General features: G+C 40.9%; 1 protein-coding gene and 1 long non-coding RNA gene across 6 annotated transcripts in view; both read left to right on the top strand.

Moving 5' to 3' along the window:
* Positions 1-121: 121 nt before the first annotated feature.
* cyld (cylindromatosis (turban tumor syndrome)) lies at positions 122-20241 on the top strand. 5 transcript variants are annotated; one of them, XM_077563650.1, is made up of 18 exons: positions 122-480; positions 1359-1894; positions 3382-3693; positions 5238-5343; positions 6324-6422; positions 8353-8469; positions 9793-9933; positions 10103-10491; positions 11104-11269; positions 11895-12036; positions 12232-12354; positions 12474-12565; positions 12644-12710; positions 13749-13881; positions 15704-15812; positions 16017-16135; positions 17276-17492; positions 18399-20241. In XM_077563650.1, the coding sequence occupies exons 2-18, from the start codon at positions 1403-1405 to the stop codon at positions 18581-18583; spliced, it is 3009 nt and encodes a 1002-aa protein (XP_077419776.1). In that variant the 5' UTR covers positions 122-480; positions 1359-1402; the 3' UTR covers positions 18584-20241. The 5 variants fall into 5 exon arrangements, with proteins under 5 accessions (XP_077419776.1, XP_077419778.1, XP_077419779.1 ...); XM_077563651.1 differs by lacking the exon at positions 122-480 and adding an exon at positions 718-892; XM_077563652.1 differs by lacking the exon at positions 8353-8469.
* Positions 20242-20331: 90 nt separating this feature from the next.
* Positions 20332-24409, top strand: part of LOC144050432 (uncharacterized) — a 76915-nt gene continuing 72837 nt past the window's right edge. The window contains exon 1 of the long non-coding RNA XR_013293845.1: positions 20332-20470. This is a non-coding gene — a long non-coding RNA (uncharacterized LOC144050432). The remainder of the gene's footprint in view (positions 20471-24409) is intronic.

Raw genomic sequence — 24409 nt, 5'->3', positions numbered from 1 at the left:
CCCTAACTACGCAGTTCAATTCTGAATGGGAAACCCCCACTGACTCGTATAGAAACAAACGTCAGCCAATCGGCATCCCGATAATAACATGCTCCGCCAATTAGCGAGCGTCGTTTTGATGACGTGTTACATCAGTGTTCGTGAGCTCGTCTCATGTAAATAATATAGCTCAAATACAACGCAACGCAATACTGTATGAATTTTGAAATACATATTTATCTAAATGCCGTTCTTATTTCGTAGACCGCGACGGTCACCCGTCGACGTGCTCGCTGCCTGGTTGCCAGTTTGACTCACTTACACGCCGCATAGCCGGTTGGGTAGCTGTTAGCATATTAGCATTAGCTTGCCGTTTAGGTAAGCAGAGGTGACCACGGCGGCTGTTTGGGCTTGATTTTGGAGATCTCGAGCCAATTTGGAATAATGGCTGTTGTGACGTGACACGTCACCCGAAATTCTCTCAACTAACGCCGAATAAAGGTAAGACAGGCCTTGTCTTTGGCGTTTTCTTTGGTGAGAATAACCCGCAGTAGGTGAGCGTTGGCTGGCTTGCGAAACTGGGGGGGGGGGCTTGGTTATTATGTCTGCTAACTAACCGGCTCTCATTTTCTATGACGCGTGATAATGTCATGAAGCTCTTATGTCACATTTACTGGTTTTATCGTACAAAAAGTCTCAAGTCTTTCGTCACCACTCAAGGCGGATATGGCGTGTTCACTATGGACTTGTATGCCTGAGGGGAAGTCCATGCGTCGTAACCTGCGCGCTGTGTAGTTTTTGTTTTTGAGCATATTCAAATGAGCAGATCAGAGTATCAAACAAAAGTCGTTCAAATTTCCCCAATTTGGTGTTTACATGCTCAACTGTAGAGAGTACCAGGCGTCTTAAAGGGGTAAGGCCACTGATATGAAGACAAGTACGCCACCGCGCTGTTGCATCCCTGGTAACTGACGTGCGTACGTGGAGGCCATGTTGGGAGGGACAATATTCCCATTAAGGGCAATACATTGATATTGAAATTAAGTCGTACTTTGTCCGTTTCTTGACCTTTTTTGTTTGAGGTTTACATTTTTGTCGATGCCAAAATGAGTGCAATCAATACAGAAAATATAGAGTACAGGTAAAAAAAAACTACGTTTTGTGATATTCATGGGATTGTGCTGACTGACACTTGCCCCTCCTAGCTTAGCGTTGCACTAAATTAAATACAGCTTTGTACACAAATTCTTAATACTGTAATGTGTGAAGAAAAAAAACCCTCACTATTCTCTGAGGTTAGACACCAAATTCCGTAACTAAAGAGTATTCCAAATACAAGGCATTATTTTAGAAAATTCACTCTGTTTTCTGTATCACAGACTCCAATTGCTGTGATGCTGCCCTTGTTGCCTAGCATGCAGCCATGAGCTCAGTCCTGTGGAGCCAGGAGAAGCCCAGCGGGGGCTTCAGGGAGGACTGGCGCTTCTACATGGTGGTGAAGGAGTGCACGGTGGATAAGCCGCCCCAGAAGACCCTGTGGATCCCGCGCGGCAGCCTGGGCCAGGCGTGCCAGGAGCGCAACAGTCTGGGCCGCACGCTGCCGCCGTGCAAGGGCAAAAAGAGCCTGCGCATCCTGGACCAGACCAACGTGGTGCTGAGCTTGGACGAGCGCGACATCCTGGAGATCGACGAGAAGCTGGCCGAACTGCTCTTTCCCATCACCAACTGCGAGGAGCGTTACGCCCTGCTGTGCAACAAGTCCCGGCTAGAACGCGTGCGCGATATCGACTGCGGCTCCAAGGTGCGCGTCCAGCTGCGCTCTGGGGATGAGCCTCTACCTGGTGTGGTGCGCTTCAAGGGCTCGCTGCTGCCTGACAGAGCCCTCTCTGGAATCCTGTTTGGAGTGGAGTTATTGGTAAGGACCACTTCATCTTAGTGGTGCTCCAATTGTCTGGTTTCCGTGGAAAATACATGATCAATGCCTTTCATTGACAGTTACAAAAATCCATCACCTGCAGCTCATAATTTGCAGCCTGCAGCCAACTATAGACAAGCCTATGTGCAGTGTAGCATCTCCTCCTTTCCTTAACATTGCACGTCACAGACAAAACCAACCAACTGAATTGTAATACTGTATATGCTTGTGCATTTTCTGCACTGTCAATTTGAAATAATGCCTTGTTTTATATAATAAAGGGATGTAAATTGGATGAAAACTATGGAGGACCAAAACTGCCCAAAAAATTGATTAAAAAAATAGAATTAAAAAATGAAATACAAAAAAATATATAAATGGAAATAAAAAAAAAAAAAATCCTATATATATCCTTTAGTAAATAAATGTAAAAATAGACTAAAGAAATGAATAAAAGTGAAAATAAAAAGTGATATAAGATATAATTCAAAAATTGAATAAATAAATGGAAATAAAAACAAGAATATATATATATATATATATATATATATATATATATATATATATATATATATATATATATATATATATATATATATATATATATATACAAAAATGAAAAACGAGATAAAAAAAGTATAAAATAAATGTTGAAATAAATATATAAATAGAATGACATCTATAAATATTATTTATTCATATATATATATTGTTGTTTTTATTTCCATATATATATATTTTTTTGTTTTTAATTTCGCTTTTATTCATGTATTTATTTATTCAGTCATTTATTTTTAATTTTGGCAATTTTGGTACTCCACAGAAAACAGCGCAGTTTGTTGTTTCACACCCAAGAAACCGCAATAAATAAACTGTGTTTTAGCACTGCATGACACAAAGCTGTAGTGTTTTGACTGGCAGCAGGGAGAACATTTCCACAACACCAATGCAACTCTCTGTCAAATAGAACCTCTCACACTGTGCCACATGTCCGCAGAGGCGACACACGCGTGCACACACAAAGGTTTGCTTATTTCAGCACAATGTTGTTTCTATTCTGCGGCGCTCAGCTGAGTGGGCCGACGGCAGCGCTCAAGCGCTCGGGCCACAGCGCAGTATAAATAAACACCTCGATTCAAGTTCTTGAGTTCAGAGTTTACGCCCTTTGCCAAACACTGACCAACATACTGATCTTGAGTTCTTCAAGTTGAAATTGTTGAGTTTGACAAAAAATACAAGGATAAAGTAAAAGCACATTTTTGGAAATGTCTTATTTTGATTAAAAACAAACATAGTCTGCTTTCATGGACTACTGCAGAAATCTGAGAATATCTACCGAGACAGCCAACAATTTGTTTACAAGCTATTAAAAAAAATACACAATACGTCTCCTATAAAGTTACTTGAAGCATTGACAGTACAGTTAAAAGGTTTTATCCTGACTACAGTTTGCTGCTTCTTCAGTCAGACATTTCTCCTTCCATCAGGAGGAGGGTCGAGGCCAGGGCTTCACGGAGGGTTCCTTCCAGGGCCGCCAGCTGTTCCGCTGCGAGGAAGAATGCGGCGTGTTCGTGGCCCTGGACAAGCTGGAACTGTGGGAGGACGATGACGACGACGACATGGGCGAGCTGGAGGCCGATCATGTCAACTTGGTGGAGGAGGACCAGGACTACCCACCGCTCGAGATCAACTCCAGGGTCCTGGTGCAGACCCGGGAGGGACCCGAGAGAGGCACCATCATTTTTTGTGACTTGCTGCCGGGCAACGAGAGCCTGGGCTACTACGTGGGTGTTGACATGGTAAGTACTGACTTCATTGTCACACTATTTCCCCTCATAAAATGGCCTCCCCTAAATAGTCCACCATTTAATTGCAGGGTGAATTGTTCACTTAAAAAAAAAAAGCTGGACTATAATTTGTCGTTGATGATTTTACATGAATTCCACAATATTAGTCAATAGAAAACAATAGTTGAAAAATGCGAATCGCAAATAATTTGATCATTTTGCAATTAATTAGTTAAAAAACATTTTAATTGCTTGACAACACTAAATATAATATTTGTAATAATAATGTTTTAGTTCAATAAATGTTTAGATAATTGATTTATTGTAAATGATATAATAAAATACAAAATTTATAATGGTTGTACTTATTTTAAAATAAATGTTTTTTAAATAAATAATTACCTGTTCATCTTATTTCAAAATTGTATTTATTATTGTATGAAGAACCATTTTTACATCCATGTTTTATTACATTTTTTGGTAACTAACTACAAATGGTGAGACTCATCTATTTATTAAAAAAGTTAAATATGGCCTTTGAGAACAAAATTTTGCACATCCCAACATGAGAAGATACCAGTTTTGTGCATTTCCCCCCACCCATTTTCTGTTAAATTGAACATTTTTCCATAAGATTATTTTATTGGGATGCCGAGTACGGATACCAGGTATCAGTATCGGCCTGATACCTGACCTTATTTCAAGTTATCGGTACTGGCGTCCGGCTGCCCTCTTGTGGCCATTTTACCAACAGGAACTAGAAATTAGAAGAACAGAAAATTTCCATTAATTTTCGTGCAATTCTAAGGTAAATGTTATATTTGGATATACAGGTATTTGCTTAAAGTTATCTATCCTTTTTTGTGTGGAATTTTCATGTATTAATTTAAAAGTACTGGTGGTATTGGTATCGATGACTAATCAAGAGTTGAGTACTCATACTGGTATCTGTCTGAAAAATAGTGTTATTGAACATCCCTAATTATTTTATTGCGTATGGCTGTTCATTTGTGTGTTTAGGGAATATGTTTCTGTTGCCAAGGATCAGCATAGCCGGTAGCCATGACTACTGTTGTCAGGTCGGGAGTACTGTTGTGGTCGTAGGGAGATTGTATCGGCGGCATTTGACTGCTGATTGTTAACGGCGGCGGCGGCAAGCCCACGCCGCGCATCGCATCCACTGCCCACACCAAGACGAGGAGGCAGTCACGCTCGAGGGGGGAAAGGGGGGTGGGGGTAGTCTCCAAGTGGTGTATGACCCGATAGCGTGGCGAGGGGGCAAGCAGGCAGCTAATTGGGAGATCGCTTCTCTGGCCCAGCCTCGCCTTCTCGCCATCTCGCTTTCGCGCTGCGCTGGATTGCAAACTGCAAGGGGAAAAGAATAGCTCGGTTGTACTAGCAGGAGGGATTACAGCTCTAAGGAGGATCTGAATCAGAGGGGGGGACTGCTTATGTGGGGATGATGAACAACTGGGTTATCACCATGCAAGCGTGTTGGATATAGTGCTAAGACCTGGAAGGGTTTGACACAGTTGTCATGGCTCCAACTCTTACAGGACAATCCGATCGGCGAGTGGGACGGAATGTTTGACGGGAAGCTGCTGTGTAACTTTGCCAGTTTGGAGCACACTCGACTTGTCCCCATCTGTGAAGTAATGCCAGGTGAGCCGCCTCCTTTCGGGACAAATGTCTTCTCTCATCTGCTTTTCTTCTTTTTTCTTGACACTGGCAACAGAGAGAGTCTTTTGTTTTCTCCGACGAAATACTCAAACTCTTTGTTCGCCACGTTGGCATATTGATGTGTTTCCGTGCACTAGAAAGCTGGCATGACTGTCTCTCGCTTTCAGTCAACAAGTAAACAGGCTGCAAAAACAAAGCCTGCCACCATCTAAGACTTGAGTAAATAACACTCTACTTTTCAAACTTAACTCAACTTTGAGCTAGTTTGCAAAGAAAGACAAAACACTTCCATTGTACAGAGGTGACGCTTAAACACGAAACAATTAGCCTCTTGTAAGTAGAAAAAGTCTTAGGGGGGGGGGTCATTTATTGTTGGGTCTTTGGATTTTCTTCCCACCCATCAAGTTTGAGATTAAATAACTAATAAATTTTGCCAAATTATAACAAAGTGTTAATTTAGCTATTCCCCCCACACACACAGACTTTCGCCTATGACTTGACAGCAATGCTGAAATTAGATAAAAGCACTCTTTTTTTCAAAGCCAAACAGAGAGACAATTAAAACATTCCAGTTAGTTCACATGACGGTAACGTCAGCTGATTCTGATAATCGATGCATACTCGAATATTCAGAAAAGTGGTGGGGTGGTTTGCGTTTTTTTATGTGCCTGTTGCAGGCACCGCATACCAGTGTATGTGGCACATGCACAGATTCGCCACACTAATAAGTGCAATTTTTGATGGCTTGCTGATTTATCCTTTGTATGTTTTTAATGTTTCCTTTCCTTCAGAAACCTTCCGATGAGTTTGCCTGGCAGATTATGAAACTATTTGCTAAAAAAAAAAAAAAGACAGGCACTACATTTTAAATTGCGAGTGAATGATGCAGACAGTAATTACTTGTACAGCTTGTTGTGCACATTAGCTGAATGTTATGCTTATGCTTATTTTGGTCCATGCAGAATATTCCATGCAGGACCAAAGGCTGCAAAAGCACAGTTTTGCTTCCAGAGGCAACAACGACAAGTCGTCCTCTGGCCAAAGCAAACCCAAGAGCAAAGGTACTTCAAAACAGACATTTTTTATGACGTTTTTTTTTCTCCCCTTAAAAAAATGGTGTTTTAGCTGCTCTCTGGTTGTCAGCAGCAGTATTATTTCTTAAGTGAGTTAGATAGGTTATAAATCATTTTAAGATCTAATATTCCTTTTTTAGCAGAAACCATCTTTTTAAAACAGTTCTATGATGACCAGGCTTACTTAACAACTGAAAAGGAATTCAGCGGAGCCTCTCAGAACAAAAAGTTTGAAAAAAAATCCTGCTGGAAATAATGGAAATAGAATTAATCTGTTCCAAGGTGACATTGTCACCAATCCATCAACTTTTCTGAACTGTGCAGGGACTCAAAACTAGGTCTTAGACTAGAGATGTACCGAAATAAAAATTCTTACTTACTTACAAAACTGAAAATAAGAAACCCTAAACTGAAAACTCAAACACCCAAATAAATTATAAAATCTTTAAAAACCTTAAAAACCTTAATCCTAATTCCAACCTGTATTATAATCTGAATTTTGCCAAATGTGTCCAAGTGTGAGCTCTCTAGTTGAGTGGTGCGCACACTTTCTCGTGTGAAGCGAGTCTACCGCATTTTCGACTTCCCTGTAACAGTGGAACGCATGGCATCTCTGCGGCCGCTTGCATCATCACAACATCCTGTTTCGGCTGTGGTGTTTTGGTGATTTGTCTTTCGGTACCAAACTTAATATGCACGCTTGCATCAGTTTTGGTGAAACATTTTTGCCGACCGACTTATGCAAGTTAATGCTCAGAAATAAACTGCAGAAAAGAAACGCTTTCAAACATTTGTTTGGTATCAGGAGTAATAAAACAAATCCCAGGGATATAATAGCAGAATTTATTTTGAATACTGTCATTGTTGTGTGCTTTTTCTATGAGCCAAGAGGAAAACATTTAAAATCAGATTTTTGTGAAAATCTTAGATTCAGGCCATATTGCTTACTAAAAAGTATAAAGAAAATATGTTAACAACCATAGATATGATTATGAGACTATGAGTATTAACTTATTTGCTCCCAAAAACGCATAAATATGTTCTATTTTAAATGTTTTAAGTGTCCCAAAGACATATTTATATGTTTTTTATGCTACCGCATACAGAAGGCTTTGATGCAGCCTCTCAACTGCACAAAACGGTTGAAGCAATGGTAGTTATTACAAAAACGGCCAGCAGGTGGAGCAAAGTATAAGAGATCAACCAGGGCCATGTTGAAAACAAGCTGATTTACCCACTGTTCTAAGCAGATTTGTGAATAAAGAAGAAACTATATTCTAATGCTAATTGCTGCAAAACTGAAACAGATAAAAATATACTTTTTTTTCCTGATGAAAAAGAGACTAATCTTTCTTTTGGTAGGTTCCATGTTTTTATAGCAATAGAACACAATATTCTGTGGGCCTTGCAAAATCAGTCAAAATCCAGTAAAACCGCCGGGAGCGAAGGGGATTGCTTCAGTGAAAATGGCTAGGAGTGAAGGAGTTAAATAACAAGGCAAAATGTAATTTGTCATTTTTTTTAACATTCTTAATAACTTAACACATATATTTGAAAAGATACTTTACATTGGAATACATGTTGGCAAAAATGTAGCCAAAAGACAGTCAAAGTCCTGTGACACACTGCACTGAGGTAGAAGCTAAAATCTAAATATCGATTTAATTTTGCCAAATTTGCCCACTCCTATTTCAAAAGTTCCACTGTCTGAGAAATCCTAACCGCATCGATAATAATTTGCTTTCAACATTTTTATCTTTTGTGTCTTCTTTGATGATGAACGATCACAAGGTCGCTCTAATGATACGACGTCACAACTCAGACATGCACACTCGTGTACACTTGTGAAAGACGAGATGCGCACACGCTTTATCTTTTTTATGATGCATCTGTGTTGTGGTGTACTTGTTATTTCCAGGATTAGCTCATCAGTGTGGCAGTAGGAGCAAGTCCGAGTTTTACTATACTTTAAATGGCAGCTCTGTTGACCCCCCAGTGCAGTCCAAATCCAAAAGCACATGGTACATTGACGAAGGTAACACGCGGCCACTTGTTGAACGTCCGCTGTCTTGCTGGCAAGCTCCTGTTTCCGAACAAGCATCTCTTTGGCTTTTTTTCCCAGAAAGGTCCATGTAAAATATCTCTCAATGAATTCTGATAATTGGCGGTTCAAATTCCCAAGAATGAAGTATTCTCAAAAACATGATTTACCGGTACTCATTATAATAAAAGTTTATTTATAAATATTTTGTTATTTATCAACACCATCCTTTTTAAAAAAAATTTTTTTTACGAATGTGCAGCAAATGAAGACTGTAATAGTAACATATGATGCAAGTAATATATCGTAGTAGGATGGTGTTCATTTGATCGCTACGCCCTTGTTTACCTGTACAAGAGACGAGGCCACTATTACGTGACAGAATACGTGACAGAGAAATGGATTGCCTCTCCCCATTGACATGATTGTCATTGCAACATGGGGGGCTTTCAAATGATTTCATGGAACTTGCCCAATATTTAAAGATTGTGAATTGCACTCAATTTATGTTGCAAGATGAACTCCTACAATTCCAATTGAATAGCCTCCAACATGCTCAGTCTGTCGCAGTCGCTTGCCACGAAGACCTTCCCAGCAGTCCCGTCCCCTTAATCACCATTGTTCGCGTCACATTCCACTTGCATGGTGCGATCGGTGTTGATGGGAAAAAAGGCTTTTATTAATGCTCAGTGCTGCAAATTCATCCACAACTGCATAAATATTTATCAGAAACAAGTTGGAGGGGGCTAAAGCATTTGTAAAAGTCTGATGTCAGAGTTCTTGTGTCTTATTTCTGTATTTCAACGGGTCTTGGGAATTTTTTTTTCTTCCATATATTACCCATACTTCAGTTGATCAGAAATTCACTCCTTATGATGGTGATGATGTCATGTGTCCACGTGATGACGTATTTTTCATTTCATTTAGTAAAAGCCTCTTCTCAATGTGGCGCAGTAGTTTTTTTTGCATCGATTCCCACCAACATTAGAATGCAGACCTCTAATGTGAATGTCAGCAGTGACTCACAAACAGGTGGTGACCTCCTTGCGGCGTTGACTTGTATTATGAATCACACTTTAGTGACTTATCTGGCATGTTTTCATTAGCATAGCAGAAGAGTGCTGCTCTGTATTTAAATCTTAAATTGTGTGGTGTACCTTTTGAGAAGTCCACAGTTAGGCATACCACTGGAGGACTTTTTTTTTTTTTTTTTGCATTAAAGTGTATTTTTGCTTAAAAATGCCAAAAGACAGAATCATAATTTGATGCACAGTTTTAAAGTCAATTAACACAACATACGTGTTCTTGTAATTTGAGAGGAAGCCGGAGTACCCAGAGAAAAGCCACGTAAGCTTGGGCAGAACATGCAAACCCCGCACAGGAAGGCCGTGAGCCGACCGTCGCACCACAAACCTGGCAGACGTGCTCATCGTAATCTCATTCAAACCAGCTGCCGAGGTGCATGACATTCTCCAGTTCATCCTCCAGATGGTGTACAAGAGCTCATCTCAGACATGGAATTTATCATCATTGTGCTCCATTTATGTATTTGTTGTCAATTATAAAATGTGACTACAATCTTTTATTGCCTCCTCCTTACCTTTCATGTCTTGTGTCTGTCCTTCAGTTGGGGAGGACCCTGCAAAGTCGCTCACCGAAACTCCCCCCGACTTCAACCAGTCCCCCCCGCCCGTTAGGGCGCCGCCGGCCGCCTCGTTGGCGAGTGACAACAAGTTCCACTCGCTGCCCTTCAGCCTGAACCGCAAGAGCGGACCCATCGACAACATGAGCCACGGGCCGCTCTCGCTTTCCGTCCAGTCGGTAATGGGGGAGCAGGCCGACGCGCCGTCGCCCACCGCCCCAGCTTCGCCGCGGCCTGCCACACCCACCAGAGGGCAGCCTGGGCTTGAGGTGGGCTCCTTGGTGGAGGTGAAGGAGAACCCCCCTCTGTGTGGCGTCATCCGCTGGGTGGGCCTGCCTCCAGGCTTGTTGGAGCCTCTGGCCGGGCTGGAACTGGTGAGAACACAACGCGACACGCCAATCTATAATTAAGACCTCCAAGCATTTAAGTCCTGTAATATTGGTTCTTAATCCATTCACTCCCAGCCATTTTCAGTGAAGCAACCTCCTTCGCTCCCGGCTGTTTTACTGAATTTTGACTGACTTTGCAAGGCCCACAGAATAGTGTGTTCTATTGCTATCAAAACATGGAACCTACCAAAAGAAAGATTTTAGTCTTTTTTTTTTTTTTTATCAGGAAAAAAGTATATTTGAATCTGCTTCCGTTTAGCAGTAAGTTTCATCCTTACTCACAAACCTTTTGGAAACGCTGACAAAAAGAGCTTTTTGCAGCATGGCCCTGGTTGATCTCTTATACTCTGCTGCCACCTGCTAGTCGTTTTTTTGTAATAGCTATCATTGCTTTAAGCAACCTCTTCAGGTCAGAGGCGGCATCAAAGCTTCTGTATGCTCTAGCATAAAAAAATGTATAAATATGTTTTCTGGAACATGGCAATATTTAAAATAGAACGTTTTTATACGTTTTTGGGAGCAAATGAGTTAAGTTTTTTCACTTTCTTCTTCAAATTTCCACATTTATTGTCATTCCCCCCAAATATTATATTTCAGGAAGAGGAGTGTCCGGGTTGCACTGACGGCACCTTTAAAGGTACGCGCTACTTCAACTGCCCGCCTAAGAAGGCCCTCTTCGTGAAGCTCAAGTGCTGTCGGCCTGACTCCCGCTTCCCATCGCTACACCACTCCTCCAACCCCATCGAGCGCTGCAACTCTATCGGTGAGTCATCCATCCGTCGTCACTACCTTTTTCCAAGTAACTTAGACACAGAATAAGGTGACAGTCGGCAGATTAATTTTGCAACTTTTGGAGGTAGCAGGGTGGCAAATTCAGGTCCAGAAATTTAAAAACCCTGCCACAGTTTGGCTTTAGCCCCTAGCAGGTAAATGAGCACCCGTGGAGCTAGCTAGGGAGCACGCTAGCTAGCACCTGGGGCTAAAGCCAAACTGTGGTAGGGTTTTTAATTTCTGGACTTGGATTTGCCACCTATGATCAGAAGCACTTTTAACACATGAATATTTAAAGCTGGCATTTGTCAGCCTGTTTCCGCCATTGTTGCGTGTGAAAAGGCAGGCAACCCATTCATTCATTCATTCTCACTTTGACAACTATGCACAATTTAAGCCACTTTTTCTCCACACAGTAAGTACAGTTCAGTTTTGGATCAGGTAAATCCTGATTAGGCAGCACAATGGTGAATGGTGATACCTCTGTAGTAATTTCACTCCGTCATAAAACAACACACCCCTTGTTTTTGAGACTGGCAGAGAAATAACAGCAAAAAATAAATAAAAAATGCCAGGGTGCTAAGTGAAATATCTTGCAACTGTGTCCCTTCCCACAGCTTTCGGGGGCTATTTAAGCGAGGTAGTACACGAGAACACCCCGCCCCGCAGCGAGACGGATGGCCTCGACGTCATGGTAGGCAAGAAGAAAGGCATCCAGGGCCACTACAACTCCTGCTACTTGGACTCAACCCTCTTCTGGTCAGCGTTACTTTTAGTCTTTCACACCAACCCTCCATTTATCCTTTGGACGATTGGAAGTTTGAATTGTCGCTGTACAGAAATAATGTAAAGCTTACGTTAGCTTCTAAGTGTAATGCATTTCTATTAGGCTCACAATCAATGTGACACGAATCAGTCAGGGATGTATCGATAATCGACTCTTCTGTTTTGCAGTCTCTTTTCCTTCAGCTCTGTACTGGACACAGTTTTGCTGAGGCCGCGCTCAAAGACGGATGTGGAGTATTACAGAGAGACCCAAGAACTGTTACGCACTGAGATAGTCAACCCATTGCGCATGTGAGTGTCACAAAGGTTGCTTTTTGTCTATTATAAATCCAGTCAATCGAGAGAAAAAAAAAAAAAGCAGCTGTGTGTTGAAAGCATTCCCTCCCACAATGCTTCTGGTTCTCACTCAGACACGGGTATGTGTGCGCCACCAAAGTGATGAAACTCCGGAGGATCCTGGAGAAAGTAGAAGCTGCGTCTGGCTTCACCTCCGAAGAAAAAGGTAAGAGCTTAACATCTGAACATGCAATTTGCCCTTCTGCTTGTCCTTTACCTTATTGAGTCGCATGCTGTGCTGCAGATCCGGAGGAGTTCCTGAATATACTTTTCCACCACATATTACGAGTGGACCCTTTGCTCAAACTAAGGCAAGTGCTTCAGCTCCACCTAGTGGCTCAAAGGCTGTTTCTACAATATATCTCAATAGACATTACTAGTAGTACATTTGTAAATTAGTAAATAGCACATTTTTACTTCACTTTTGACACTAAGAACAAGAACGTAAAATTAAAGGTTAAGTCAGTTTTCCACATTTACTGTAGAAAAATTTCACAAGCAGAAATATGCTACCTTCCAAATTATTAAGTCTATGGCGTTTTTTGTAAATAGTTAATGCCATTTTCTGTTAATAGTTTTTCGGTCAACAATTATATTAGCTTCTTTAATATTGTGGATTTATATATTTTTTAATCAAACAACCAACCAAATTGACTCAAAATAGAGTGTTCCAAATTATTGTTCGCAGCAGTTAAATAAATTATAAAGAACTAAAAAAAAAAAAAAAATTATTAAATAGCTGTAATTAAATAAGCAAAAAAGGATATTTTGACCCCATAGTATACTGTCTGATAGATAGATAATATAGGAACTTTTCGTTTGTATCACCTTAGAAACCCTTGATCTTAAAATCTTACTGTTTAGGATCCTCCACAGGTTTTCAGTAAGTCTCATCCATTGAGATTGGAACTTCATGGTTAGTTTCTGCCTGTATAGTTTTGGAGGATTTAAGAAATGCCTCCCAGAGTTTTTTTTCCCCCAAGTACAACAAATCCCGCTATTTCGCGTTCTAGGTTCCACCCCCACAACAGATGCAATTGGTGAAGTAGTGACCAAATATTTACTGTCATGGCTCTGTTATGCTCTTGCTGATGTTGCAGCCTTGTTCAGACTGGGTCGGCTATCCATTAGCCAGGTGACTTGCTCCATAAGGTGGAGTTTCTGTAATTGTGTTTTACCTGAAATGATCAAACGGATTCATTCAGAAATGGCAGTGATCTAAAAAGGGGAAACTACAACTTCTCAGGAAAACTACAGTTGAAGTGTTTATTTAGCATATATCCTAGACACATCAAAGTTTGGAACCCACTATTGGAAAAATAATTATAATAATCTAATTAATTATGCAGGTCAGCCGGACAGAAGGTGCAGGACTGTTACTTTTACCAAATCTTCATGGACAAAAAAGACAAGGTCGGCGTTCCCACCATCCAGCAGCTCCTGGAGTGGTCTTTCATCAACAGCGACCTAAAGTTTGCCGAGGTGAGTCTTCCAAAAAATGTGTATGTGTCGGCTCAATGTTATTCAACCTTTTTTTTTTTGGGCTTGTGTAACTATTTTTGGTTGAGTGGGAAGAAGGAGAAGAGCACGGCAACAGATTATGATTATTACATCACTTACAACCAACAACCATAGGTATCAAATGTTGTTCGAACTTAAAGATGACCACAAAGTCCATTTTAAATGCAATTTACTATTATTTATTTATTTTACCAACAATTGTATTCCCTTAAATTTGTAGAATTAGTAATATAAAAAAAAATGGTGTTGTGATTAAAGTATTTAAAGCTCTTTAAATAATGTTTTCAATTAATTAATTTAATAATAATATTATTAATTTATATTTCTTGTTAAAGAAATATATGTTTTGGTCATTAAATAGCAAAATACAATTTTTTTGTCTGCAGGAAAGACAAGAGGTTTACTATATTTTAACTCTTTGACTGCCAGACGTTTTCAGAAAAGGGATACCGTGGGTGCCAGCCGATTTAAGCATTTTTACTGATCTTTTGACTGATCTTTCAAGGTCCACAGAAAATTATGTGTTTGGACTATGGAAACACACATACTACCAAATGAAAGATTGGACTCTCATCTTTCATCAGAAAAAAAAGTTGTTTCTACCTTATTCCGTTTTTGAGTAATCAACAATAGAAAATGGTTAGTTTCACCTCTGTTCTGAAACAAACGTCTTTTAACGTCTTTGGCACTCCTCCATAGGATTTTACTAAACGTTATTTAACGTTTTTGGCAGTCAAAGAGTTAAGTACAGTATATTATTAATATGTGAGCGGCATGGCGGCTGACTGGTTTGCACATCCGCCGTCACAGTTCAGGGGTTGTGGGTTCAAATGCGGTCTCTGGTCTTCCTGTGTGGAGTTAGCACGTTCACCCCATGCATGCTAGGGTAATTGAACACTCTAAATCAGGAGTCTCAAACTCAAGGCCTTTATAAGAATATTTTGCGGCCCCCTACTTGACATGAATGTTTTTCTGATATCACTTATTTGCTAGCATAGCTCTGGCTCACGACATTGTTTAGCGAAACGTAATTCTAAATTGACACCAAGAGGAAGGAGAAAAGATCCTTTCACCCAATCCTATGCCTGTGAAGAAGAGAGAGGTTGCTTACTAGAACAGCAAGAAAAAGAGACGTAATGTTTTTTTTTGTTCAGGACACAGGCACTCCGACATGTCTTGAATACACAGAGAACGTTGCGGCACTGAAGAAATCAGATTTCAGGACATGCTGGAGGAATATGCAAAGTAGCAGAGAGATGCAAGAGAGGACCGGGTCACCAATCCTTTTCACGTTCTGGAAAACCGTTAATGTTCTGAACTGTTATTAATAAAGATCGGAAAGTTTGAATTAGTTACTTGATACTTGAACCCTGTTTTTTTTTTAATAGTTTTTTTAAATAGTTCCCTACTTGCAACCCTGGTGAGGAAAAGCGGTACAGAAACACTACTTGGGATACATCCTTATTGTCTTTGACTGTTTATTTTGAGTTCATGACGGCATGATGGTGCCGAGTAGCACGTGGAAATCTTTTCCTACCGATAAACTCGTACACACGTCCTGTTTTCCCACCAGCGGACCTCACAGCCGTGTGGTCTAAATCGGACCGCAATCTCACACGACACCATCCTAGATGTAATGCGGCCTGGCCTAGTGATCAGATACCCGCTTGAAACAAGAAAAGCAGCGTGCGAGACTGATCGGTCATGCGTGTTTTAGTCGGTGTTGCTTTTGTGCGGGATGATAATGAGCTCTCGCTCTCCTCTGTTTTTTCCTGCCCCTCAGGCTCCCTCCTGCCTTATCATCCAGATGCCGCGCTTTGGCAAGGACTTCAAAATGTTCAACAAGATTTTCCCCTCACTGGAGTTAGACATCACAGATCTTCTGGAAGACAGTGAGTCGGAGCCGACTGCCTTTGTGTGTGTGTGTGTGTGTGTGTGTGTGTGCGTGTTCTTCACGATCAATGCCCGTCCCGCCGTCTGTCTGTTTACTTTGTAATGAAACTCCACTGAGTTGTCACCACGGCCCAAGTGAAACAAAGTCTACACACACACACACCACAGCCACGTTTTATTATTATTATTTTTTTACCATCCAGCTCCCAGAGAATGTCGCATCTGCGGAGGACTGGCTCTCTATGAGTGCAGAGACTGCTATGATGACGGCGACATCACGGCGGGCAAGATCAAGCAGTTCTGCGAAAAGTGCAATACGCAGGTAAACGACGTGTTGCAATACGCACGTGGCCGCTCACTCTTCTCGGGCTGGATTTACACTGCTTGGTTAAAGTCGCCCAATTGCCATTGTATTTGCTCTCAAGTGACATAATTGGAAGATGCGTCCGGGCAGTATAAATAGAAAGAAATGTTCATGTCAAATGTGGGTACAAATCTGATCTCTGCCAATGTTGAGTGCTGCGCAAGCATGCAGATCACATGTACCCCGTCAGTTTGAGCGTGATACTGTCTGGATATACGTCGTGGTGGCATATACTGTACATGCCCAAGCAACAGTAAAAAAAAAAAACTGCTGTAAATCTGAATGACATTCTAGAAACTATTGATTTGAATTTGGCTAATTGCATATGTGTACAGAATCAATTCTGTCTTTGCGTAAAGAAATCCAGATCAGAAATGTACGTGGAAATCGACTTGATTGTTAGGCATTAAATTAGTCCAACCATGGCATGTTAAAATGGATTGGCCATGCGATGGCGCCAAATACAAAGAAATGAGAGCAGTGTGGATGTCACGGCTGCGTTTGATTTGACCACAGTTCTTTCCGCTTAAACAGTATTTTATTATATTAAAAACTATCAAAAGCAGTCACATTTTATTTCCTGTGGTCTTAATGTGTTAATACGCAGAGCCTTAAAAGTCTTATTTGATTTTATAAAATGAAGGACCTAAATGATCTTGGACATCTAGTCATTTTGTTTGGCAGTGGCGGGTGAGCCGAAGCCGAAGCCGAAGCCAGCTGTTTTTGGACGGGAGACAGAATAAAACCTGGACTGGTTGTCAGTCAGTCACAGGGCAAATGAGCATTGACGCTATTCACACCATACCCGTGAACTACAATGCCATTGTGCAATTTGATTTATTTGGAAATGTTTGTCAATTATTTAACTCAGAGTTGGCATTTTAGCATAACAAATATTTAAATGAGAAGAACTACCAACACTGGTTTTGGGATTTGATACAATAAAAAAATTTTTTTTTTTTAAATATTGAACAGATCAGGTCTTAAATTTGATCAGAGGCCTTCTTTCATTTGGCTTTCTTAATTCTGCAACTACACTACTTGTGGAAATTCATTTCTGTTGGCTTCAGTGGTGATCGCACGCTCGCACCCTTACAGGTTCACCTTCACCCGAGGAGAAAAAGTCACCGGCACGGCAAGCTGTGCGTCCCCAAGGAGCTGCAAGAAGGCAGTGGTCGCCAGGGCTCGTTCCCACGCCAGACGATGGAGCTGTTTGCCGTCCTGTGCATTGAGACCAGTCACTACGTGGCCTTCGTCAAGTATGGCAGCGCCGCCTCCGCATGGCTCTTTTTCGACAGCATGGCCGACAGAGACGGTAAGATGCGGTTCGGAGGCTTTTCAACCTTTTTAATGCGGTGGAATTTGTGTGTTTTTTTTTTTGGTGGGTTTTACTGATAGTAGAATAATCACCAGTATGACAGTAATTGTTATAATGGCAACATTGCTGTAAATCTTGAGAAAATATCAACAACAAAATTTATGTTTTTTGAAACTATTGAATAAAACATGTTTTTTATACTATTAATGACTTTAAAAATCACGTTTGATTTAAACAATTGTTTAATTTTATATTCTTGGTGGAAAATGTTGCATTGCATTTTACCTAGTACATACAGCACACTTATGTTGTTCACCTAATAGAAATGTAAAGTTAATCATAGTTAATTTAACCTAACGTTGCCTAATAGGAAAATTGCCAGTCATTTTAAACCCATTTATTGATACCCAACCAATAACAATATAGACGCTGGTTACTATACTTTTTTTAGCGTTAAAAAATTCTTGACAACTATTTGGCTAATATCTGTAATAAAATAAATGAAAATTGTTAATTAAAATCGAACTTAATACCTAAAAATAAATTGTAAACAATAAAATAGTCATGAAATGTGCATAAACCTCCCATTTAAAAATAAAATAAAATATAAATAATAATAAAATAGAAATATCTAGTAATAATAATAGTTGTCATGTCATCGCAGAAGGAGATTAAAAATGAAAAATAGATACACAAAAAATTCTACAAGCAAAAAAGTTTTTTTACTCCATGTCTCATCCAGTTCAAAGAGCAAAAGTGTCTGCATTATTTATTTTTTTAATTGCCCTACTTTTGGACACACCATCACAATTGTGCCAAGTGGGAAACCCGATAAAGATTTACAAACATCCCAATTTAACAATATGTTGCTCTTGGTTCTGTTCCCGCTTGTGCTTTGGGCAGGAGGCCAGAACGGCTTCAACATTCCGCAGGTGTCGCCGTGCCCCGAGGTGGAGGCCTACCTGAAGATGACGCCCGAGGAGCTGCACACACTCGACCCCAAGAGCATCCAAGGCCAGGCTCGCCGGCTGTTGTGCGACGCCTACATGTGCATGTACCAGAGCCCCACCATGAGCCTGTACAAGTAGCCCCCCCCCACTCCGACACCCGTCGTCCTCTTCGTCGTCATTCGCCTCCGGCCCCGTGACCACGACGACCCCCCCCCCCCCTTCCCCCAGGGCTGTAGACTTCCCAGAAAGACCCACAATGGGGGAAAAAAAAAATCGACTAAACGGAAGAAGGCTTGCCTAGTTTGGAGTTAACCCTCTCCAGTCCTATCAAGATTTGTGGTTGGGGGTTGGGGGGCTTGTGGGCTTTATTTGCACTGTGCTTTCGTTGAAGTGTTGTGTTCTTCATGTCGTCCTACGTAGCTTTCTCCTTATCTCAGCCGAGCCTTTGCAAAGCTCAAGAAGGATTTAAAAGACGGAGGGAGCCGGTGGAGGGGGGTTGCAAAACAAGTGGGAGGACCCTTTTCGACGAAGAATCCCCGCTCGTCTTAATCACCGGGAAGGACGGGAGCGCTTCATTACCACCTCAATCGAGAAGCCACGCGGTACGCAGCGCACATCTCGCTCTCTGGTGACCATGTTCTGTATTACCCTCGGTCACACTTTGTGTGTTGCAGAAACCAATGTAGCCATTATAACCGTTTGACTGCACATTTACACCCCCGCCCCCGTCCCACTTCCTCCACCCTGGGAAAAACCGCACTTTGGCTCAGAGTCCTCTTTAGGTAGAAGTTACGGGGGGTGGGGGGGGGGGGGAGATAATTTATTGGTCAGTCAGGGGATGCAGTTTTTATGTGTGTGCGCGCGCGTGTGTGTGTTACAGGATGCAAATCTGCGCTATCGGCGTGACGTCTGCTTCTGACATGTACAGTATTTGTCCCGCGCGTCTTTATGTTTACGAAGCCTTTTTGGGAGTCCGACTCACCGCCTTTCTCCAAGATGTGACACGCAGCAGATTAATACAACAAAAGAGATGTGATCAAATATTGATATTATTTATTTTAATCTAATCATGTTTGTCCCTTTTTAAGGAAATAAAACAGGGTTGTTGATGATGTTGCTGTCAGGTTTTCAACTACTGACACACACACACACGTACTTATATAATTGTGAGGACATCCATAGACATAATGCATTTCCTATCCCCTTCACCGAACCCAAACCATCAAAAATGATTGCCTACCTCCATACCTTACCCTAACCTCAACCATAACCCAATTCAAACCTCAACTCCAAAACCAAGTCTTGACCCTCAAAAAGAGATCTTGAGTTGTGAGGACCGGCCCAAAATGTCCTCACTTCACAAAAATGTCCTCAATCTGTTGGTTAAAGACATATTTTGGTCCTCACAATGTAGTATGTACAAGTACACATAGACACACACACACAAGGCTGGTAACCTTGAGCTGTTGAAGAGAAAACATTGTAAATGAATTAAGTAAAAAAAAAAAAAAAGTGGATGCAGATAAATGTGTGTGCCAGAACCGTTTCTAGACGAGGCTCCTTTTCTGGTGGTTTGCACTGTTCCAGGGACTCTTACTGCACTGCTGAGTCCCGCCACTGATTCCTTTCAGGAGTTGTCTTGAGAACTGGATGAGTTTTTTTTGTTTTTGTTTTTTGTATTGATTTCTCTGTCCAGTCTGTCTAGTGTGCACAAATGTAACAGGTGGAATTTGATGTCGGTCACGTTGATGTACATGTTTGGTTAAATAAATGCCATTTTGGAAGGGCGCAACATGGCGGCGGCGTGTTGGCGTGGCGGAGTTTGTTTTAACATCTGCTCGGGGGAAAATGGTGCAGTTAGGTGAGTTTTTGTCTGTTTTTTTTTTTTGCCCTTTCATTTTACAAAAGCAGAGTTTTGATACGGCTCTTGTGTTGGATGGCAGGTTTCCGGTGAGTGGATTTTGACCAGGGTTTTCAGGTGGACCACTTTACGGCCGTTTTTGTACAAGGTGGTGAACACTTAAGGTGAGTTTGTCACAAAAGAAAGAAAAAAAAACACCTTTACAGGACCTTCTAAAGCAGTGGTCCCCAACCTTTTTTTTCACCACGGACCGGTTCATACATGTCCACAACTTTGGCGGACTGGCAACCCAATGGGTTGAGGGTGGGGGTGGGGGTGCTTGTCTGTTCGTCGGCTGATTAATAAAAGGCTACGACAACAAACGCAAGTCCACTACTATAACAAAGGTAACAAAACGCGACTGAGATGATTAGCATCTTGACGTGTCAAGAGTCCGTCGTAAACAGAGAGAATCTGGTCAACTTTTCAAAATAAAATATTTTTAAGCCTCGGCTAATTTATTAACCGGAAGTACAGTAAGTTTTTTTTATTCTTTCAACTGTGCGGCCTGGTCCAAAGGTGCCCACGGCCCGGTGGTTGGGGACCACTGTTCTAAAGTATACTTTTTGACCTGAGGTTAATGTCCCGTCAAGAAAGTTCATGCCCTTTTATGTACAGAAAACAACAGACATCATTGCAGTAGTCTCAACAAGGCTGAGTAATCTGTTATATGCGTCCTGGACTTTCTGAGGTTTAGTTGGTAGCTTCTTGCAAGCATTCTTGGTTTAAATTGCAGCTCCTGGCATGTGAACATTTTTTTCACGGTTTGGACAACAATCAGGTATCGTACAGCCTCCCATCCATTATGCGTATTAGACTTTTTATTTTTTTTTAAGTGTCAAGTTACAAGAAAAAACAGGAGCATATAGAGAAACGCGAATGAGATGTTTGAATTCACCATCCGAAAATTTTGAGTTACAAATCAACAGGTCAACAAGACAAGCACAAGTGTCATTTTTGACTGCAACTTCAAATGTCATTGAAAAGCACTAGGATTTTTATTGTTAAAGTTTGAAGATCACATGAACTAACCTGCTAGGTAATTGAGGAGCTTTTCACCAAATTTGACTTAAACCACACATACCTGGGTTAGTTGATTCAAATACCTAAAGGGTTATTGTTTTGAGAAGAACAATGCTGGTCATTTACAATGGGGATTTTTTGGGGGGGGGGGAAATATAACAAAATCTATACCAAATAATTGGAATGAATAGTTGTATTATAGTACTCGATACTCTTTGATATTTGTCTTTCACTTGGTTTTGGATCTTGCAAAATGCGAATTTTGATTACCGAGGAGAATGTAGTGTACCTCGGGCGCCAAACAACAAAAGCAAGTGTCCCGGTATCTGTCCAGATGATTGTTAATAGGATGAGCGGGGTCAAAGCCTGTTCAGCGGGATCATCCTCCATCTTGTAAACATGCAAGAACAGTATAAGCACAGATTGTTATTCTTACAGGAGGATAAGAAAAGATTAAGCCGTGCGCTCTTTATTTTGACTTCCTTGCTGCGGTTCAACATCCACCCTGTCGTACTTGTTGTCATTCCCATGGGAAGAGACGAGAATGGTGATTTCCGGTAACAAAAGAGGACGGTTTTTAAATCAATCAGCTCCTAATTCAGTTTACCACTTTGCTGAATTTTGTTTGCCGTCATAGCACCTTTTTTTTTTGTTTTTCGAAGCGTCTTCAAAGGTCTATGAAATGGACCTAATCAACAATACTGTCCTGCTTTACAAAAGTCTTGTTTAGAACACGCATTGTGATTAATACTGTGGAAGTAGTGACCCAAATCCCCTGACAATCGCCTCCAAAGTGATACCCCCTGTTAAATCAACATATATTATGCATGCAGAAAACAGCATTCCCGCCACCCGGCGCCACACCTAGCAGCTTAGCTTAGCGCTGACTTCAGAAGTGCCAGATAAGTATTTGTCAACACAACAGCTGGCACACAATGCCCTCTTGTAGCTTTATGCCACGGCATATGCCCGCCGCTCGTAGCGTGCCGTAATTTAGCCGGGCCGCTTCTGCCCGAACAGATGGGCCCGAGTATTGTTATTCTCGCTCCAACTCGGGGGTCCCTGGGGGGAGTCACTAAATAAAATCAAAGCAGATGGACCTCTCCGGGCTAAGGCTGTATTTATGATAAACAGCCTGTACAGCTATTGTCCGTCAAACACCTTAACACACCTCCTTCCTGCCAATGCGCGCCAAGTAAGACTGCAGCGGAACCGCCTTAGATCAGTTAAGAATCAACAGGATTCTTACTTTTTCACTTGGACGCTTGGAAGTGACTTGTGACAGGGAAAGGACACTCTGCTTGAGTCAAAATTGATTTCAAATCACCAGTTTTCGTGATTAGAAATGTTGGAAAGTTTGGAAATCATTTTACTCATTCACTGCCATTATAGACGTCAAAAATTCATTTGAACTATTTCTATTAGTTAAAAACAAAATTCCACTTTGGCTAACGAGCATGAAAACCTAGATTTTTTTTATTGTACATTCAGTACAGATTTACAGTTTGTGATTAATCGTTAGTTAACTAGTGAAGTCATGTGATTAATTACAATAAAAAAAATATCGCCTGACGCCTCTAATTTTAAAAAAATTATAAAAAATGAGGGGCATCAGACGATAAAAATTTGTAATCGGAATTAATTGCATGACTTCAATAGTTGACAAATTTTATATCTGTTATAAATGTACAATTTTTTTACTAAGTTTTCATAAAAAATGGGGGAAAAAAGTTAAACTAATAGAAATAGTTCACATGAATCTTTGACGTCTATAGTCGTCAATGGTTAAAAATCAAGAGAATGCCCATACACTTTTTAAGTTTAATTCGTTACGGAACAAGTCATATTTGGTCCTCTTATTTCATTTTCCACACACCCTATAAAAAAAATAATAAACGTATTCATTACTACTACTTTATTTAAAGCCACATGTTATTAATGTTATTAAATCTTAAAAATGTTAATGTTAAAAAATTCTAGATGAAAAACGTTATGGCATACATAGTGTTACTGTTAATTTTTTTTTTTTCAAGCTGTTTGATATATCTTATTTTGAAACCTATGCATTTAATTTGGAAGGCCGCGCCATACTTCTGTTTCCTGTTGGTGTCCGTACAAAACAATCTTTTTGAACATAAAAGTTTTGAAGAAAGATTTTGACATTGCCAAAAACATGTCATTGATTGGACTCGGGAGATTCTTCTTCTCGAGACTCCTAGTGAGGTGGATTGCAACATTTTGTGGTAAATAGCGCCAGCTACCGTGCAGGAGGGGCATAACAGTAGAGGGCTGATTGAGAAAAAAAAAATGCTGGCTGACCGCATTGCAGGACGTGCGGCGCCAGTGCCGTGATATGTCAATCATTTGGCATCTGGGTGTCCAATCACATTTGAAGGGGGCGGCTTCTTCCTAACTTCCCCGCACACAAATGCCTATGACCAAGTCTCTAGACAAATGAAGTGCCTTTTGCAAGCACCAGCCAGCAGATGTTGTTGCTCCTCGCAAGCCAGATGTGCATAAATTGCATACGTGCGCAATGCGTATCAAATATTTGAAAGTTGTATCTTTCACTTAAGGTGCAAAGTGTTTTTATGGCCCATCACAGTTCTAAGTATGACCCCCGGGGGCTGGAGCCCAGCACCTGTGGTGTTAAGACGATGTGTGGGTGTGGGTGTGGGTGAGAGTGGCAGGGCTGCAAGGTGCGTTTGTTTCATCCACCTGTTAAGGCCTTTATGACTGCCACCTTTAATGCTTAGCTTCCCCCTCTTTGAAATTCCTAATAGGCAAATTTCTCAGCCAATAGGAAGGGAGCGGGTTCCAGTTCGCAAAAACTGAAAGTGAACTCAATATATCAAGCAGATTCAGACATTTTTTTTCTTTTGCGTGCAGCGTCTGGAATGAATCATCCGTTGACAGGTTCGGTGTCACTGTCATCATCTAAATAGTTTTTTTTCTCTTTTTTTTTTTTTTTTTTTTTGATAAAGGCACTTCAATACATCTCCAACCATTGTGGCAAGTAATTGAACATATCAGTGGTGACG

This window comes from Vanacampus margaritifer, chromosome 4 (genome assembly GCF_051991255.1).
Source record: "Vanacampus margaritifer isolate UIUO_Vmar chromosome 4, RoL_Vmar_1.0, whole genome shotgun sequence".
NCBI classification, from domain to species: Eukaryota; Metazoa; Chordata; class Actinopteri; order Syngnathiformes; family Syngnathidae; genus Vanacampus; species Vanacampus margaritifer.
Note: the sequence above shows the minus strand (reverse complement) of the source record. Positions and strands in the feature narration are given on the sequence as shown.